At 42.2% G+C, this 19,875-nt stretch overlaps 1 protein-coding gene across 10 annotated transcripts in view; it reads right to left on the minus strand.

The window, feature by feature from the left end:
• Positions 1-19,875, minus strand: part of DYNC1I1 (dynein cytoplasmic 1 intermediate chain 1) — a 212,613-nt gene that overhangs the window by 15,025 nt on the left and 177,713 nt on the right. For all 10 annotated transcript variants that reach the window (XM_041408338.1, XM_041408337.1, XM_041408343.1 and 7 more), the window contains 2 exons: positions 9,515-9,655; positions 3,154-3,279 (listed from right to left, as the gene is read on the minus strand). In XM_041408338.1, the coding sequence (XP_041264272.1) occupies positions 3,154-3,279; positions 9,515-9,655 (267 nt within the window). The remainder of the gene's footprint in view (positions 1-3,153; positions 3,280-9,514; positions 9,656-19,875) is intronic.

The following is a 19,875-nucleotide window of genomic DNA, read 5'->3' on the forward strand; positions in this document are numbered from 1 at the left end:
AGCCCTGATACCCCAGTCCTTACCTTCACAAAGGATGCAAGGTTAGGCCTTATGTCTTATGTTTTTCACTTAGGTCATATGTTTTCTTTTTATACCATATGGGTTAATAGCAGCAGTAAACTTTACTGCTCTCTAGGATAGTTCCTTAAAACCGTGATGAATCTATCAAAGTAAAAATTCTTACCACTTAATTTTTTCCTTAATGGTTGATAGCCTGATGTTTTATGCTCTGATTAAAATTCACAGAGTCAATGTTGTCTAATAAACAGGTAAGAAAAACTTTCTCTAGTAAGGTGAAATTGAAAGATACGATGCTGTATTAAAATACAAATATTTTATACAAATATATTAAAATACAAATATTTTATACAAAATACAAATATTTTATAAAAATACAATACAGTATTTTTTTCTTCTGCTGGAACCAGTGCTTTATGAGTTTAGCTGATCAATTGTGACATTTGGAACAGCCACAAGTAAACAAAGATTTTTAAAAGGGTGCAGTATAAGTGGAGCATTATTGATTTTGGTGAGTGTATTCAGGGTCTTTGTAAAGTGGCCTCCTGACTTTCTAATGCATGTAATCACACCCATCTTCCCAAATCAGGGAGATGCACCTTCAAACAAGTGGATGCTACTGAGTTATCAGCCAGGCAGAGATGAGTTCTTCCAGTGATGAGGCCTTTTCAGAAAGTGATGTTGTAGGAGACAAGGAGAGTGCTGATGCTGAAAGGTCAACTTTGAGAGCTTAGTGTCAGGATTTGCAATATTCTGGGTCAAATATGAAAGTCAGCTTCTGCTGGGTGCTGTATAGTCCAGCTCCCAGCCCCTTGATCCCAGCTATGTGCTCACTTGTCTACTCCCACATGAGTCATTTCATGGAGAAAAACAGCCCAAAGAAAACAAAACAAATAAATACTTCTCTACTGATCTGTCTTTCTCTGCACAGTATGAGTGGTGACAAGCCCTTCTACCTGCACAAAAACTGGGCAGCAAGGGATGTGGCTAAGGATGGCTGGCAGGAGAAGAACTTTTCTTTTTAAACTGTCAGACCAGCCCCATCAGACCCCAGAATCAAACCCCTACAAAAAGGACGGTCAAAGGAGGACCCCAGCTGAGCCAAAAACTGGTCAGTGTCTGCACAGTGAAGCAAAGCAAAATCCTTAAAGGCTGCCATATTTCTGTACCAGACACTTCCAAGAGTGTACGTGCACTGTGAATCCGCCACGCATCATGCCTGAGGACAGCTAATGACATAATCTCTCATCAAAGAGCTCTTCACAGACTGGCTCACAGGCTTAATGACCCAAGAGGCTGCTACTCACTGTCCATGCCCTTGGTTCCAGGCTCTTGATCTGCAAAGTATTTCTGTATCTCACTGGAGGCTCTACAGTGAGAACAGCTGGGCTAGAGAATATATGAGCACCCTTCTCTTTTGAACCAGAAAAAGGCACGAACAACACAGCAGCCCCAGCAGCGCTGCAGCCCAGATGACCTGTCCTAAACTTCACGCAGGAATTACTGCAGAGACTCATAGTGCCTGACTGAACCAGGCAACAAATTAATGAGCTCCTTCATTCATTACAGCAGAGCAGGACTGGCAATGGTCTCTCAGCAGCCGTGTGGACAGACATCCATGGGTTTACTTAAGCACAGACGGAGCTGAGCTGGAGACACTGAGGCTCTGCAAGGGCAGGGCACGCAACATCCCGGAAGCAGAACTCTTTATGTAACACTGAACTGGACTCACACAAATCAATACTGTTGAACGACTCTGTTTTCTTTTTCAAGTAATAGAAGCCTTTCTTTCTTTTTTATTTGAGTGTATCACTATGACTCATTTTGCAAGATGACGTCTTATTACACACAGGAAAGGTCAAAAACTTCCATATTGCTACTTCTGCATAGAACACTATTTTTTCTTCTGGGTGAACTTGCAGGAGTAAATAGTCCTATAAATGATTTGGTGTATGATATGCAAAAAGAGACATTTCTACAGCCTGTCTAGACTCTCAGACAAGATCAGACTGTGCTGTCATCAAAGACATTTCCACAACCTGTCGTATCACTTGAAAGACAGAACAATCATGCAAAATGAAAAATAAATAAAAACAGCTGACCAGCCAGTGTCACAGTGGAAATCTGAGCACAGTAACCTTAGACAATTTAGAGATTATGCTAACAACATGGCAAGAGGTTTCAGCAAACATTTGTGAGGAAGGGCAACTCCGGCACTAGAGAATGAAATCCAAAAATATGAGTCATGCACAAGCAATTTTGCTATGGGCCATAAAATCACTTTATGAGAGTTACAGATAATTCTGTATGCATTCTATAATGTTTCCCTACTATGTAGAGATGGGTATCTCAGTATTCTATCACAGATAATGATGGAAAACAAATTCTCTACATAAAAGCTGATTGCTCAGAGATTCACCCTTACCTGTTCCAAGGGATTGTAATGCCGATGGAACACATTTACACTGCATTCATCAACAAAGAGTTACATTCATCACTGCCAAACACACTGCAGTTTAGATGCTTGTTATAAGATGTAGCAGGGTGAATTGAGAGCAGCCTTAGACACATGGTTGAATATGCATCCTGCTATAGTCTATCACGCATGCCCCTACTATCCTTCAAAATGACACCTCTCATTTCCTCCTGTTAGTACTTTTGCACATATTCAGACATATGAATCAGTATCAAAAGAACAGATGCATTCTATGCATGTCATGCTGACAAAAACTTACAGCAATAAGCCAGTCATAAAATAAGAGATACTGGATTATAAAAGGTGAACCCTTTAAGATCAATTTTAGAAAAGCACTGCCTCTTTTTGCACCTCAATTTTTTATGTTCTTTTAACTTTTTCCAAATGTACCCATAGGATCATTATTTAAAAACAGCTTGAAAAATACTAGAGGCTTTAAAAAGAGACTTCTCTCATGAGATTTCAACAAGTTAACTCTTTTGCAAGGTAACATTATGATTAACACACTGCTGGCAACAGAAATTCAATGAGGACTCCACTGAAGACAGATTTCTTTCTTAAACTTGAATGTGGCAATCTCCAGGAGTTGAGCTTAGAAACAAAACACAAAAAACCCCAACAAAACAAACAAACCATAAAAGAATCCCAACAGAAGATACCTCTCCGACATCATAGACCCATATGCGGCCTTCTGAATCGCCAACTGCCACCTCCTTCCCAGCCTGGGCCCAGCGGACACGGTTGAGGGCAGATGCTCCTTCTATGGTGACACTGGCTGTGGGAACCTGTTGGAACAATAGGAACAGGAAGGACAATAAAAATCACACTGCCTACAAACCCAGGGGTCAGTTTTGAATGTCCTGGATGAATCGAAGTCCCTTGGCATTGCTGGAAGAAGAAAACAACTCTCATTGGGGTGAGAAGAAAAAGCAAAAGGGTTCATTGTTTCTTTGATGACGTGCTAAAAAGAGACAAGAGTAAGAGATTGCTTGGAATGAACAGAAAAGGGCAGTACGTGAAACCATGTCTTCCCCTTTAGCCCTGGAATCATGCAAAACCAAATACTTTTTTCTCAAAAGTCACTAACATGACCAAGAACCAACTGAGAGCAGGATTTGGCTTCAGTCCTGGCCCGGCTTCTGACTCAAGCCCAGATAACCTGACAGTCAGCAGACACATCTCTCTATTCATGCTGACACATCCTTTGAATCCAGACTCACCTCTGTGGCTAGATGCAGAGGTTGAAACTTAGGCATTTTATCAGAAAAGTCCTGAGCTAATCACTCCAGAGCGAGGACAAGGCAGAAGTGAGAACAGCTGAGCTGACATTTTGGAACTCCTACAATATATTCCCACAATTCTCTTTTACATCCCCAGGACATTAGTTCTGCTTTAAATACACCTGGGTGCTGTCTAATTCCTAAACCCCCTCCCTGCCCCAAGTCAACCAACTCAACAGGTGATCCACAAGAACACATAAAGGTTCTGGTTAATGCGTGGGATGAATAAAGCACTGAACGTGATCTCAAGAGAAGTATTTGTCATCTACGCTGGAATGAGGGCATCAAAAGATGCTGCAGGAGGAAGGAACTGAGTGGGTGTTTGTCCCAGATAGGTGGATCACTCAGTTGATTTAGGTCACCTCATATGACAAATGACAGTAACCTGCAAGCCTACTAATGCTCCACCCAGCTGCCTTTAATAGGAGAGAACCTGCCCGAGCAAGGAGCCTGTAGCTTGGCGTAACAGTCTTCCAAACAAGGCTTTTGAGTTTCAGTGCCTTTTAGGTCAAGGCAAATGGGAGAGGATAGATGCAAAAACAACTCCTCCACTGCATCCACATGGTGGGAAAAGGTTTCGGTAACACTGTGAGATGACAAGGGAGTGTCCCAGGATCTATAAATGGGCATAGAATGGAGAGGAGCACTGCAGGCTAAAAAGAGGTAGCTGGACAAGAACTGGAGTCCTGGCTACCCTGAGAGGAGTGACAGGTACTCCTTCTGTCCTCACTGGCAGTACAGTGCAGCAGGAGCAGGAAGAAAGCAGCTTGAAGGTCATACTAAACCCTGGTCTGAACACTGACAAACTGGCAGGATTAACAAAACCAGTACTTTGCTGACTTCATCTCGGTTCTCTGACTGTGAGAACCGAGACAGGTCTAAAGATCCTGGAGAAAAATAATTTTAAAACGAACATTGTACAGCTCCTATGCCAGTCTCCTCCTCAGCCCTAATGCCTTCATTGTGTCACACCAGCTGAGTGACAGCAGGAAGCCAAACCTCTGCAGACTTGCTGACACTCTCGTTACAGCCGCAGCGCGTGCACTGCCACGCCAGCAGCTGGACAAGGACCGGGAATCCGGGCTGCTTCCCTTGACTCTCCCCCTGGAGGTCCCTGCTCCCCCTCACCAACCCTAACACCAGGTGCCAAACCAACTGGCACCTCAAGCATAAGGATTCTGCCACAGCTAAAGCATCACCTCGGCAAAGGGCTTCACAGTAGTGTCCTGAGCCCCACAAGAGAAATGCAGGAAGATTTTGTTCGCAGAACGAAGAATGATGTAGAAATAATGCTGGATACCAATCAGAAAGCAGATACCATCCTCCCCCCCTTCAGGAAGTCATTCAAATGCAAATAACTACTGGACTCATCTTCCCATTGTGCAAGGCCTAGGTCCTGTCCAAGGCAGTATTACCCAAAAAAGCTGGCGTGCACTAACTCCTTGTCCCGGGTCTGTTACCTAAGAAGAGTCAATGGACTTAAGCTGACATGGAGTCATTGATCCATGATAAAAATCACAATAGAAAACAAGCAAGTTTTAGTGCTGTGATCATAGATTTCTGAGGAAAAAAAAAATCCAAAGTTAATTTCATAACATTTGGGAATGGGTTTTTTCAAAGAGCTAAATGCCACATTTTAGAGGACTAAGCCACTAACCAGCTACGTTTCTCAGAAAACTGCAGATCACAGATATATGTTTCATGTACAAATATACAGTGCATATTTAAGGCATTGAATTTTCACAAAATCTTTCAGAAGACTGTAATACATAACTCTAGAGCTGGGGATGGTTTAGATTTTTGTTTTTGGGGGTTTATTTTTTGTTGTTGTTAATACAGCATTCTTTCAGTGCTCCACATAAAAATAAGCACGAATGCCGCAGACACAAGACACAACCCATGCTTTTTTTCAAAACCTAATGGTTTTGAAAAATCCTGTTACTAATCCACAAAGCTATCTAACAAAATAAAAAGCAATACTGAAACAGTCTTTAAAAATCCAAAGATTAAACCTTTTCTCCAGTGATATGAAGAGAAACATAGTCAAACCATAGTATCTTAAAATAGATTAGTCTGTTCTCAGTAGTGATAGTTTAAATTGCACACGCCTATTTTAGATTTCAAGGTAAGAGTTTATTTATAATGGTAGCATTATGTTTTTAAAATCACATTTGAAATACCTTATAAATTCTCTGAAGTTGGTGCTTGTCAGATTTTAAACAATTTTGAAATGAAATTTTAACAGATAACAGATTAAGAAAGATGCAGTCAGAAAAACCTGCATGATAAGAATACAGCTTTTTATTATTATTCTTAGCGTCTATGTAGTGTCAAAACCTGCTTGCAAATACATCTGTTGCTGTTTCTAGATATAGACACCATCCTCACACTTTAAAAGCTAAGGTACAATATACAAAAAACCTGAGAAACATCTAAACAGGACGACATCTGAGAGGATAACACAGAAGAAATAAGCGACTTTGTAAGTCAGTTTCGTATCAACTCATACATAAATAAGACTCATCAAGCACCAACAGATCTTCTCCAATCTTGATCAAAAAATAAATGTTACAGATACATTAGTAAGAAATCAGCATCTGCTATCCTGAAGCTTTTTGCAAACCTCACTACACTGATCCATAAAAATAATATTCAGTTTGCAAAAGAATGATGGAGTGGGTAAGGACTTTTTTTTCTTTTCAACTTTTTTTAATATGCATTTATCAGATATAAAATAAAACGTGGTAATTTTCCTTGCTATTACAAAAATAATTTCTGATATGTAAAAATAAACATGAAGTACAAAAATAGCCTTGCAACTTTGCAATGAGATTTTTGAAAATAATTACTACACTGATTAAGTCCTTGGTACAGTCCAATGATCTAAGTTATTTGGTCAGAAAGCATCTAGCTCTCAGGAAAATGTTTCCAATAAGTACCAACAGCAACACTAGTGGAAACTCTGCTGAGATTCAAAAATCTAAAGGTAGCACATTGTAACTAAACCCAGGTGTTTTCTTAATTGATTTTCAAAATGATACCTAAATATTAATGTGGCTTATTCCCCAAATGAAACAAAGCCAGGACTCCTTAATAACAACCACATCTAGTTCTTACACAGAGATTTTCATCAATAGTTAGCAGTTAAACACAGTAATAGACCTGTCATTTTCTACTGTCTTCACAAATACTTTGACATCACATATCTGACATCTAAAAGTAATAACGATCTAAAAAATAGGTGTTTCAAGATCTCTTATTACAAAGGCAGAAGTGCTGACAAGGAGTTTTTCTTAGCAAATAACTGTGCAGACTTAAACGGCATAATCAATTACAGAAATCTGGAAAATTATTAGCTAATTATGACCTACCAGATAGAGCGTAAAAGCAAACAACGATCACTTTCAGTTACGATGCTTGCAAGAACTGTTTGCAGGTCTCTCTTTCAGAGATACTCTTGCTGCTTCTCCTGCATAACAAAACTTCACATCTATTCAGAATCTGCCAGTTTATAATTTATACTGGATTTTTTTATTTGTTTCATCACTGCTCAGCAAGGAAAGCAAATTATATTTCTGTGTCCAGAGACCCAAATTTGATTCTCATAAAAACACAAAGCTTGGATACCATGGAAATAATTCCAGTCTGATCCTACATGAGAGCTGATTTTGACCTCTGAGAACGGAAATAATTTGTGAAATCAGGGGGTGGCCTTGCATGCAGAATAAAAGCAGGATGAAGCTTGAAATTAATTCTTTTTTTTGATGTTCCTATATATTTATATGTAAACACACTGAAAGCAGCAGCGGTTTGCTACGTACAGCCTTATTATTGATGGGAATGGGATCAAGCAGTCCAGACTAATTTTTTGGAAAGAAATTATGGCCTCCTTGAGTAAAATGGCAAAACATCAGTTGATTTCAATTTCAGCCCTGGTACTTGGGGGGAAAGGGTATTTTTTTCTTCTCAAAATGCTGGGTTTTATGCTCTGTGTTTAAGCCTGCATTAATGAGAACACCTGAAGGATATGTCCCTCCCTTCCCAAAATAAATTCTTAGGAGACTCCTCCTGAATATCCTCCAGCTGTATGTGCTCTAATTAAAAAGGCTGCACTGCTTCCTGCTCAGAGCACTTCAAAAGGCCTCAGTGCTCCCCTTGACAGTGCAGTGCCCGGTGCTGGTTCCTCTTGCCTGTCCGTGCTTATTTATGGCAAGCACCACTCACTGGAAGCCATAAACTGTGTCCGTATTTTACTCTGACTGAAACGCATAGCAGGTTTATGAGAAAGGTATATTAATGATCCAACTAATCTTAAAAAAAAATATATATATTAAAAATAGGGTGTAAGGAGGAAAATACTGCTGCTTTTTCTTCCATCTTCTCTTTTTTTTGGGACATAAAAAGAAACTCACCAGCTAATATGTGACCTTTGATTTTTTTACAGTCTGTTTGTTCTTAGTTTTACATTGCATTATGTAAAAACAAGGAAGACTTATTGAATGGAAAAATAGTTCAATTTTTGTGCTGGAAATTGATTACTGGCCATTTAAGATTGACCTCAGGTGGTAACAGGTTTTCTGAAAATCATTTTTGGGTGAAACGCAAATCCAAAAAAACCAGCATCAATTTAAGCCTCTGGTGTTTTTAAAAAATTGAAATAATAAGAGGAAAAACCCGATGTTTTTCAGAAAGATACTTTTTAAAAAACAGTGTTTATCAGTCTCAATCTTTGCTAAGAGTGCTCTGATTAATCCTTTCCCACCAGTGAAATTCAAACGCGAGACCTTTTCCTTTCCAATGATCCCCACTCTTTAGCTAATAGCGGTGAAAAGGTAGTTATTTGCATTTGTACCTTTAAGTTCCACATCAAAGTTTAAAGATAAAAAGGGGTGAGCGCGTAAAGCCCTAAATAACATGTGAGAGAGATGCCCTGCGTTTTAAAAGACTGAAGCAGGGTACCAAGCGACTCAAAGGCAGGATGTGAGGGGAGATGCAGGGGCACACACTTGGTTTCTGATACTCTGGAGGCACTGGCATGGAGCTTCCAAGTTACATTCCCCAGCGAATGTGGCGCAGAGGATAAATAAATTCAGAGGGAGAGCAAGTCCCGCAGTCCAAGAGGAGCCCGGTCCCGCTGGCAGTCAGCGGCGGCGCGGCCAAGGTGTGACCCCTGCGCTGGGGCCGGAATGGCTAACCTGCCTCTCGGAGCGTCACAAACGGGGTGAGGGGATAAAAAAACCCAAACCTGCAGAACGGGCGCGGTTTAAAAGTGCACCTTAAAATAACAGAGGGGGAAGGAGCCTCCTCCCGAGCCGGCACCGCGGCATTTAATTGCGTTGGCTTTCTGCCGCGGGTGCCGGAGCCGGCGCTCCCGCCCCTGACAGGTACCGAGCGCACCAGCCCCGCCGCAGGGGAGGCAGCGAGGGAGGCGGGAGGGAGGGAAGGAGGGACGGCAGGCGGGAGAGGGGGACGGGCGGGCGCCCCCGGCAGCGGGACCTGCCCTCCCGTACCCTCCCCTCCCCGCCCCCTCCCGTCCCCTCCCCTCCCCGCCGCGCCCCGGGGCGCGGGCGGCGGCCGACGCCGGGTTGTCCCCGCCCCGAGGGAGCGCGGCGCCCCTCGGAGCCCGGCGGGGAGGATGGCGAGGGTGCCGGGCAGTGCCGGCTCTCACAGGGTTAAGGTCTCGCCCGGCGCCCCGCTGCCCGCCCGCCCGCGCCTTCCCACCGCCGCCGAGCCGCCTCACCTCGGTGTCGTTATTCAGGTTCCACAGATCCAGGCGCCCCATCCCGTCCACGCAGGCGAAGAGCGCGGGATGCACTGGCGACCACATGACATCGTAGACATAGTCGGCATTGTCTTCAAAGGAGTAGAGCGGCTTGTTGTGCTGTAAAGCAGAGAGCGGCATGAAGACTTCGTGGCGCTAGTGCTGCCTGGGGCTGTCTGGCGAGTCTAATTAAAAACTTTGCACATTTATAAAGTGTCATAAAACTTCCCTAGATGAAAGGTCCTCCGCGAAGGGCGGGACTGCGCTTTAATGGGGCAACAACTGTCCGGTGGGATAAATGAGATGCCCGGTGTGAGGGCTGTGGGACGCGCGGATGACGGGGCGGGGAGAGCGCCCGCTCCCGCCCGGCACCCCGGCGGCGGGAGGGGGTGCGGGGGGCGGTGCGGGAGGCAGCGGGCACGGAGCACGGAAGGGAGGGAGGGAGGCAGCTCCGGAGGGAGGGAAGGCTGTCATCTGCAGCAGGCGGGGAGTCGGAGGGAAGTTAGGAAGTGCACCAGGAATAAAGTGTAATTGTCCCTCATGAATTATTCATCGCATCTGGCTTGTCTTTTAATTTTTGCATAATGGCTTCGCTAATCCCCGATCAATTAATGGAAAATGAAATTTGAATGATAATGAAAACTCCAGAGATGAAAGAAATTAAGTATTCTCATGGCTTATGACAGAAATCTAAACAATGGGGCTTCTCCGAGGGTCTCCCCGAGTGCCTCCCTCCTCCTGCCGTTCCCTGCCGCTCCCCGGCGAGCGCGGCCCGGCGGGACGGGCGCCCCGGTCCCCCCGCGGTCCCCGGCCCCGGGAAATGCAGCATCACTGAGCGGGCCTGTAAGGGTCCAGGTCGCACCCGTAGAACATCCCGCTCAGGTCCCTCTGGAATGCACCCTCGTGCATTTTACAAAGGAAACACTGTCCGGGGTGCCTCAATGCATAGCCATGCATTATTTTTCCAAGAAAGTGGAGTGACCAATTGCAATTGGTATATAACTTTCCTCTCATATGTTATTAATTTAAAGCGATAATGCAGTTGGTTTGACATCTATTTACGGACAGGTCCTTGCTAGCTGTGGTTTTGGTCCTCTTGCATCCCATGGTGCTTGGATGGGTCTTGGGGCTGGAAGCACAGCACATGGGACAGGCGTGTGTCCATCTCTGTGCTGCCATGTCTCTGAGGGTTGATGTGGTGTGTTGCTGTTGCTGCACCGTGTTGTAAACAGTTCTGTAATATTTCTGGCCACCACAGGTATCACAAAAAATTACTGGAAGTGTTCAGAGGTTTAATTACATGACTCTGTCATTTACAAACATACTGAAAATACATAGGGATTTAGTCCAAAGGCTGGGTTTTCCTCTGCTTGAATTAATGAAAGATGCTTTGATTACAGGATTGGGTCTCAAATTTTTGTAACTGGCCTAATGGTTTTTGTCCATTTCTTAAGACTAGCAAACATTTTGTGTAACAATGAAATGAAATCAGAGCTTGATCATATTACCTCGAATTTTTACACCATTTAAATTTCTTTTCACAGGCTGGAGTTTTGCAAAAGAAAATGAAAAAAATTACAAAAAATATTTTAATTCCTGAAGAAGGTCTTTTTCTCCAAACACATGTGTGTCTGCCTACTACATTATCAGTGGACTTACTTACATGTGTTTATGGAATTACTTGCGTGCCTGTGCTAAAGCTTTTCCAGGGTTTAGGGCCAAATGAACACCAAACTTTTGAGGAGGCAGAGGTATTTAATAGGAAATTTGAAAGCGAATCTTCACAACTGTGAGCTAGGAAATAGTATTTAGTGGGAGCTACATGGATTCCCAATGCTGCACTGTGGGTTTTCACTGAAAACATCTAATATAGGTTCAAATATATCAGGTGTCTAAATCATGGTGGGCATTGAAGATAGTAGTATACCAAAAGAAAAAGAAATCTGGTCAACTGCCAGATGGATGGTATTTTTCTTATTCATGGGAAAAGTGCTGCACATACAGCACTTTAAAATTTAATGTCATGGGAGAAGTAACAAAATTCCACAGAAGTTAAGGGCCTATTAAGATATCAATCAACCCAGTGCAGATTTCAATCAGCATTTCCTTTTTGTCAGCATATCAAAACTTGTTTTGATCTTGAGCGTGGCACTTTTTAAATGGCTTTTTTAGTTCTGTTACGTTATCTTCCACTTCATGCCTAAAGACCGAGGCATTAGAAGGAAGGGTCAGGAGATTTGGTTCTAGTCTATATCTTGCTGTACGCATGTTGGGTAGTCTCTGGGAAATAGCTTTAGCTGATGTGCTTCTGTTTCCCTGTTATCAAAATAAAAACACTTTTAAGGTTCTGGGATGTGAGGTGAAAATCCTCAAATACCAAAAATGAAATGCCTTTACCGTAACAGTGGAAATATTCAGTCAGATAGAAAGTCAGAGGCAAAGTGGACAACAGGAATAATACAGCTTTTGAGAAAGATCTCAGACATGCAAGGAATGACACACAAATTAATGGAGCAGAATAGGGTGTGGAGCACTGCAAAGAAATAAAAGATTGTAGGATTGTGAGCAGCCCTACCAAAAGGCAAGATGAGCTGCAGTGTGGCTGGGAATTCAGGGAGAAATCATATGGCAGAAATCAGGCAGTGGTAATGGAGCTGAGCTACACCTTCATACTGCCCCCAATATCACTGTCTTCCCAGCCTGACTAGCTGCCAGTGAAAAAAAGAGAAAGTATTTCCCACACTGTCTTGCACTATTTAACCAGAGAAGAGCACAACAACTGCGTAAGGTCCATCTTGCTTCGTATCCTGTCTCCAACACTAACAGCGACTGGCCTTTTTTGAAAGTTGCCATTTCATCCTGGTCTGAGAGCAGTTATGTGGATTTCATTGTGAAGACTCCATTTCTGAGTTTAGCTGTGTGTATAAATGTTCACAGGACTTCCTTACTGTGAGCCTCTTCCTTACTATGGGCCCAGGCCTGCAGACTTTGTAATGCAACGATTTATGAGTAAGAACCTCTACCGACTGCTTTTAGAAAATGTTGAAATGTGGAACCATGTAAAGGTCACTTTAAAGCAGTTTTAAATTACCAAAACTTCAGACCTACACAATCCATAACTAACATATGGCTATTATTATAAAACAACTGAAATTTAAACTTGATGAGCTTTCATTCTTAAATATCAACCCACTCTGTTATTCTGTAGAACAGAAGAAATAGTTGAAAGCAGTATCTTCAGAAAAACTTGGGTCAAATCTACTTATTACTGAAAAAGAAGAATGTAGGGTGAAAATACAGCCCTAAAAATCAATGGAGTTTTGCCATTGATTCCAAAAGGAGATGATTTGAGCATTTAGTGGAAAAAGCAAAAAGTCAATTCCAAGACATGTGGGGTTTTTTCTCATTTATTTAAATATGTTATCAATCATTTATCCTCAGTGTTTTTATAGAGGCATCGTTTAAGAGGACAATGAAGAGTGAACATTTTATGTACCCATTGGCTGTCTTGGAAGTAAGACTTGTCTGTGAAATAAGAAGCTCACCTAAATAAATTCTACACATTTATATAAAAGTGGGGGTTTTTACACATATAAATTTGACCAGTCTATTCCACTTATTTGCATAGAAGAATTTTCTTTAATCCATGAGGCGCCACACATGAAGTAGCTAATTATCCATATAAAGGAATGTATACATATACACAGGTTTTAACTAGCATCTGACTTCTAAAAAGCCATGGAAAAAACTATTGGCTTTGCCCATTTCATGAAACGAGCACTTTTATACACTTTGCCATAATTTCTGTGGGTGTCAGCTCCACTTAAAGGTACTTTCCTAGACTGTACCTTCAGCAGTACAGGTGTGTGGTGACACCACACACTCTGCTGTCTCCACTTCTTTCTTGCTATTCAGTGTCTTCTGTTCTAAAGGTGACAAGCCAAACACCATACTTCTGGCTCTCACCATATTAACAGCAGCCATCAGTATTGTGCAGTACTTGCAAGTTGATTCAAGCTGATTTTGTTTCTCTAGGTGCACAGCAAATATGATACATTCATTAGTCCTTGGCATAGAAACTTTTTGAACAAGCTAATGTTGTCTGTTTAGGCTCAAGCTCAGGGTTTCAGGCACTTGGGAAGAGCACAGCCAGAGTGGTCCTGAGCAGTGACTGTTCCTCTCTTTGGCCCTTGAACAAACCAGGGAACAGGAGATGGGAATGAGATGATCTTTACAGACCCTTTAACCAAAACCATTCTATGATTCTATGAACTTGGTCCCTGTGAGACCAAGTATTCTATAAATAGTCTTAATTAATTAAAAAAAAACTCCAAAACGTGCAAAATGGTGTCAAAGAAAGACATTTCTTCCAGCAGAGATAACACATAGGGAAGGTACAATCTTTAAAGAAGGTCTTTCTTTAAAGTGAGTGCTGCTGTGTCACACTAACTAGATGATGTGAAAGAAACTGGGACAGGGCACAGCTTGTGGAACTTCTCAGGATAGGATCTGAGCTTGTTCAGTGTTTTATAGGCCCAGTCTTCTCCATCTTGGAAAAGACCTCAGTATTTTGCTGAATCCAGGCTCACTGTTTCCTTTCTGATGGTGCCACTTAACCAGGCCAACTCAAAATATGCAGACAGCACAGCAGAAACTAAAAGCTGCTGGGAATATTGAGTCAAATACTCATCAAATTGGCTTTACTCTGGTCTTGACCTTTCCCCCTTCAATGGTGTCCTTTTTGGGACACCAGCTGTTAGCTGTTTAGGGTTACTCGTCCATTCCTCTTGTGGTGAGGAGTTCAGTCCTCGGCTCTGTATAAGGCTCTACTGCTTTTGTAAGCCTTCATGTTTTCTCTCTGTTTGTATGGAGTCAAAGAGGCCCTGGTTTCATTCAGACTGAGTGATCTCCACAGGAATTTTGCCAGTTCTGGACTATCATGTTTCTCCCAAATCTGTTTCCTAATAGTTACAGCAATCTAGGATTATCCAATAGCTCCTGCTTGGATGCTATACTTGTGGGCCTTGACTTAGTTCAGTTTATGCTCATTTTTTAAAAGTTACAGCATTCCCAGGAACTGTTGTTACTAGATGTCATAAATCAGAGTGAGTAGTTACAGGTACATCCCTGATGGCTCAGCAAAGCCTGTCTGCATTCTCCACAAAGGGTATCATTATCCTACAGCCCCCAGTACCTTACAACTCACAACTTGTAGCCTGCTCCACCTTTTCCAGGACTAGCCAGACCTTCAAAGGATGGCAGTGGGAAAGCAAAAGGGTCATGTTCAGCTTTAGCCACCCAATGTCACTGGCTAACTGAGGTACTTGAACTGAGTCACATGAGTAAAAACTCCTTTACCTGCCTGAAAATTCCTTCTGGCAGTCAGTGTCAGTGCTGGATTGCAGATGAACCTCTGGGACTCAAAGAACATTTCACTGGGCTGTGACCTATCTGTATGTTGTGGCACCTCACTGTCAGATAACTACTAGGTCACTGAATCAAGTCTAAACTGACTTGATTGGCAAGCTAACCAGCTTAAGTTTTAGACTCAGAAGCAACAGGGGGGAAGAGATGAGTGGAAATGATCCCTACACTCTTCACAACCCTTTTGTTTAAGTGCTGTAGTATGGTTACACTGATTGGGCTTTGGCATTCTAAAAGTTGCAGACAGACAAAGCTGAAAACTGTTCACTTTTAGAAATTATTGTTCTTTCAGAGATGCCAAAACAGTTGCCTTTCTTAATTGTCAATAATAAAAGAAAGTCCAATATTTTTGCATAAACATGTGGGAATTGTTATGGATAGAGGAGGGGACAAGGGTAAGACCAAAAGGAAAGGGGCTATGAGAGCAGACCAAGTCTGGAGATAACCTGATGATTACATTTTTGTGGTTTCCTTCAAAGTCAAAGCACCACAAGTGAGTATAAAAGAAGGAAGAAAAGGAATAAAGGTTTGATGATTGGCACAGGCGGTTTTAATGAGAACTGATCTTAATGTCTAATACCATGGTATGAAGAAAAAAATAAAAGAACTTGGAAAGTCAGACAGCACTTGTCTTTTAAGAGCATCAGAAATTCAAACAGCAGAGCTTTTGAAATCTGTGGATATAGCCTAGAAGCTAGTTTTACTGACAGGTAAACTTATGTGGTTAATCCTTCTTAACTCTTTAAGTACTCAGCAGAGGTGCAACACATTCTGTCTGTGCTACTGTACTTCCAAAGTTCTCTTCTACCATGCCTTTCCACTTACCCAACAGAGAAATACCTTTTCATTTTCTAAAGAAAAAAAAAAAGCAGAAAGAATGCCATTCTTCTTTACTACTGCATATTAGCTGAGGAACTATTTTCAGTGAGTTTGATATAAATGTGCATTACTTGAGCCTACTGTAAATTTAAATGATTTAGAAGATTTTCTTGCAATGGATGAACTTTAAAAACATCAGAATGTATGTAAGGCAGACTGGCTTACAGTGTTCCCCAGCTCACTTAAATCCTAGTTCCTGTTGGCCAGGCTGGTGTATTCTTGTTTAGATCATCCAGTTTAATTCCTAATGTGGAGCCCCTCTTATTCCACAATTACAAGAGTTGTGCCTATGGGTTTCCACTCTGTGAGGTTTAATATTCTCTGCTTCATTCACCCACATCAAACTGGAGGCATGTGCAGACAGCAACACTGGAAAAGCCTATACAGGTATCTGCCATTTGTTCTGTATTTCCTCAGACTGCTGACTTCATCGCTAAATGGTAATCAAGTTTTCCACCTTTTATCTAAAACATGCTCTAAGCAGGACAGTACTTCTTCCTGAACTACTAAATATGCATTTGTGTCAAAAGACTTCTTTAGAAATACTATTGTTTTCTTTTAGAATTTCTAACTTCTTCTTAAAATGGCTCACTTTCTTTTAAGAAGCTCAGAACACTATAGAAAGTCCTACTGCCCTTGCCTAGCAAACTGATTCATAGTTTGTGTAGTTCATACTCCTGCCTTTATATTACTATATTTCAGGATTATTTTTCAGAGAAGCTCTTGAGGGACTTGCTAAAAATTATAAGCAAGGCATGTTGATGGAAGAATTCCTAAATCCTGGTCAGAGGAAACACAGAGTGAAACACTGAAGGGCAAATTTGGTCTTCTACCTTCAATCATCACTCCTTGTTTATCCCCCTCACAGATGGGACAAGGAAGCAGAGCTGGAAAGTGGCTGAGATGATTTGGGAGAAGCTGGATTGGTGCACTAGTGCTTTCCTGCCATGCAGGAGGGGCAGTGGCATGCCCTGAGGTCCTGCATGTACCTCTTCGGGGGTCAGTGGCACTGGTGTCCCTGCTTCGGGCCTCAAGTTGTTAAAGAGAGGTAGTTTAGCTCAAATTGCAAGGCGAGGAGAGGAGTGGGATAATGTAGCTATGGTTTGGTTGGGTCCCACCCCTGTGATTCTGACGGGAACATTCAGTATGAGGCCCCTAAAAAGTCAAATTTTCTTTTTAATGGAAAACGCTGTTTCGTCGCAGGGTACCTGGCCCAGCCTTGCGTGTGTACTCAGCCCATTGCAGGCTTTCAGGTGACCCTGCTGCTGCATTCAGCTGCCAGGAAGCAGGAGCACGAGGAGCATTGCAGGATGGCTGACACAGCTGATGTTACAGCACTGTCTGCTAACAGTCAAGATTAGTATTTGTAGCTGCTGCCACCAGGATGCCTGCAGAGCTTTGGTCAGCAAGCAGTGGTTTTGAGGCTAATTCTTACTGAAGACGACTTCATCTTGTAGGACTTTGAACACAGGTCCTTTTTTTTTTTTTTACTGATAACAAAAGTCTCTCACATGGCAGAGAAAGGATGGCTGCCTGAAGCAGGTGGGAGAAAATTTCCATTAGGGAAGAAGTCCTAGGCTTTATATACTGATAATTGTCCTGAAATGCTTCACTATTTCCTTGCGAGCTTGATCCTCCAGTGTAATTCTGCAACAGAACTGTCAGTGGGAGGTTTGCATTTTGATTTCAGGGAAAAAAAGGAATGATGACTTTGTTTTGCACAGATTATATAAGCTCCTGAAATCCAATTCTGCTTTCCCTGTGCAAATAGAGCTTTCACTGCTACAGCTGGATTTATATTAGGGTTTTCTAAAATACAGTTTAGCCCACTCAGTTTTTAGTACTCAGTATTTTAGATGACTGTTTTATTTGTGTGTGTGCCATTGTTCACTAAATGTATTACAAAGAAGCACCATGTCTCATGTCAGTAAATTAAGCATGTTGGCCAGCTGATTAATATTTTCCTAACACTTACCAAATATGGCTACACAGGCAACTGAAATAATGAGAAGTATTTCAAGTGAAGGACTTGGGACTGATTTCAAGGCACCTGACTTCACTTTGGTTTTGCTCTTTAAAATTACTGAGAAAATACCTTTCCTTTTTTTTTTTTTTTTTTTTTTTTTTTTTTAACAGCTGGGTAAGAGCCAGACCTCTGGCTCCAGAGGTAAAGGGCAAAACCTAAAAAAATCCTGTCTGAACAGGCAACTCCACCCTCTTCCCCAAGTCAGCTTGGCCTTCTGACAGAAAGTGTGCTCTGAAGCAAATTCATTCATTGACTTATTTTTGGATCAAACTCAAAATTCTGAACTCACACCACAGAGAGACCATTTCCATGAAATCCCAGCATGCTATTTTATTATCCTTTGTCATTCCCTATAATCAGATAAAATTGACATTTAGGCAGTGATTAATCAAATCAACAATTTTAATTGCTTTTATCAAAGAGAAAAGAAGGAGCTTTGTGTGGTAATGCATCAGTGAGGGAGACCATTCTAGTCAGGTATCCAAACTAAGAGGAGGGAAATTGTCCCTTGAGGTAGACATTTGAGATCCACCAAAATCAGTCAAAGGGAGGAGAAGTAAAGGATTCCACAGGATTCTGGCTGCAAATCAAGGTGCATATGTATATGTGCATGTGGTATGGGATAAAGAGGCTGATTCCTTCCTGGTAGTGGTTTGGGAAAAGCCAGGATACGAAGACAGACTTGGGAGCTCAAAAGTGCTGACACGTTTGCTGGTTTAGATATGGCCTGAGGCTGCTCAGATGCAAGAAAGCCACCAAAAGCTACAGCAACTGATCATCTGCCAGACTTGGGCTCCTGCACAGACAGTGGGGGGCAGGAATGGTGGTCTCTCCAAGAGGTGTCTTATGTATGCAGTACTGTTACTGCTTTCCAGTGGCTGCATAAGAAACCAAAGTGTGGAAGCTCTACATAATAAAAGATTCAGGAGGATCCAACTTCATATGAAGAGTCATCTAAAATGCCTTACATGATAATGTGAGAAGATATGGCCCAAAGGTGACCCTGGTTCATTCTGCAATACCCTTTTCCATCACAGTAAATTTGGTCTATTAAGTGAATCTGATCAGATCCTACCAGCAAGGCTTTTGGGGAAGGGCAGAGGTACCTGTCTGTAGCAACACCACCAGCACCACATGCTTCTTTGCATTTTTCTAAAGGTAGGCTTCAGCTGGACCTTGGAGGAGATGGTGTTCAACTCTAGGCCAAATGAAAACCAGTGGAGTCTGAAGTTGCATGCTGATAGGAAGGTGTAAGAGGTAAAATAATTTGCTCCAAGAGACAGAAGGACTGGGTCGTACCCAGGTTGTCAGCAAGCACATGAGCATAAGATATTCAAGGTACAGAGATGTATGTGACGACACATAGCATAGAAATGGGAATGTTTGCTGTTTAAAATGTGGTTTCTCAAAAAAGCTCAAAAGACTGGAACAGCAGAGCATACAGAAGAGAAGAGCAGCATGTGAAGAGCATAAGAAAAAAAAAGACAAAGGAAAGGCACGAGGAAGGCACTGCCATTGATGCACGTACTAGCAAAGCAAAACTGAGCATGGACACACAATGGGTAATCTGTCACTGAGGGCACACGTGACCTCAGGCTCCATTAGACCCTGCTAATGGTTATGTGGTGGCCCTACTACCAGTCTGCTCACCTCTGAGCCTCCTTCTGATTTTGGCATTACCACCATTACTTAAACATTGGGCAGAGGGAGACAAGCACGGATGGGGATACAGCAATGTTTTACAGTTATTCCAGTCTCTGCTTATCTGAGCACGATTTAGGCATAGGTGCAAGAGGAGAAAATTAGTCATTAGCACCTCTCCTCAGTGGAAGGATAAGAGCTAAAGAAGGCATGTGAAGGATGAAAAAGCTAACAAAATCCAGCTCTCTGTTCAGACCCTTATTAACACCCTTAGCAGCAAACAAACCATCTTCTAGGCTTTAGCTGAAGCCAGCTTATGTTTTGCTATGTTTTAACAATTCCAAGACAGCTTCCATCTCTTGACACAATA

Source organism: Onychostruthus taczanowskii, unplaced genomic scaffold (genome assembly GCF_017590055.1).
Source record: "Onychostruthus taczanowskii isolate IOZ18803 unplaced genomic scaffold, ASM1759005v1 scaffold3, whole genome shotgun sequence".
In the NCBI taxonomy this organism is placed as follows: domain Eukaryota; kingdom Metazoa; phylum Chordata; class Aves; order Passeriformes; family Passeridae; genus Onychostruthus; species Onychostruthus taczanowskii.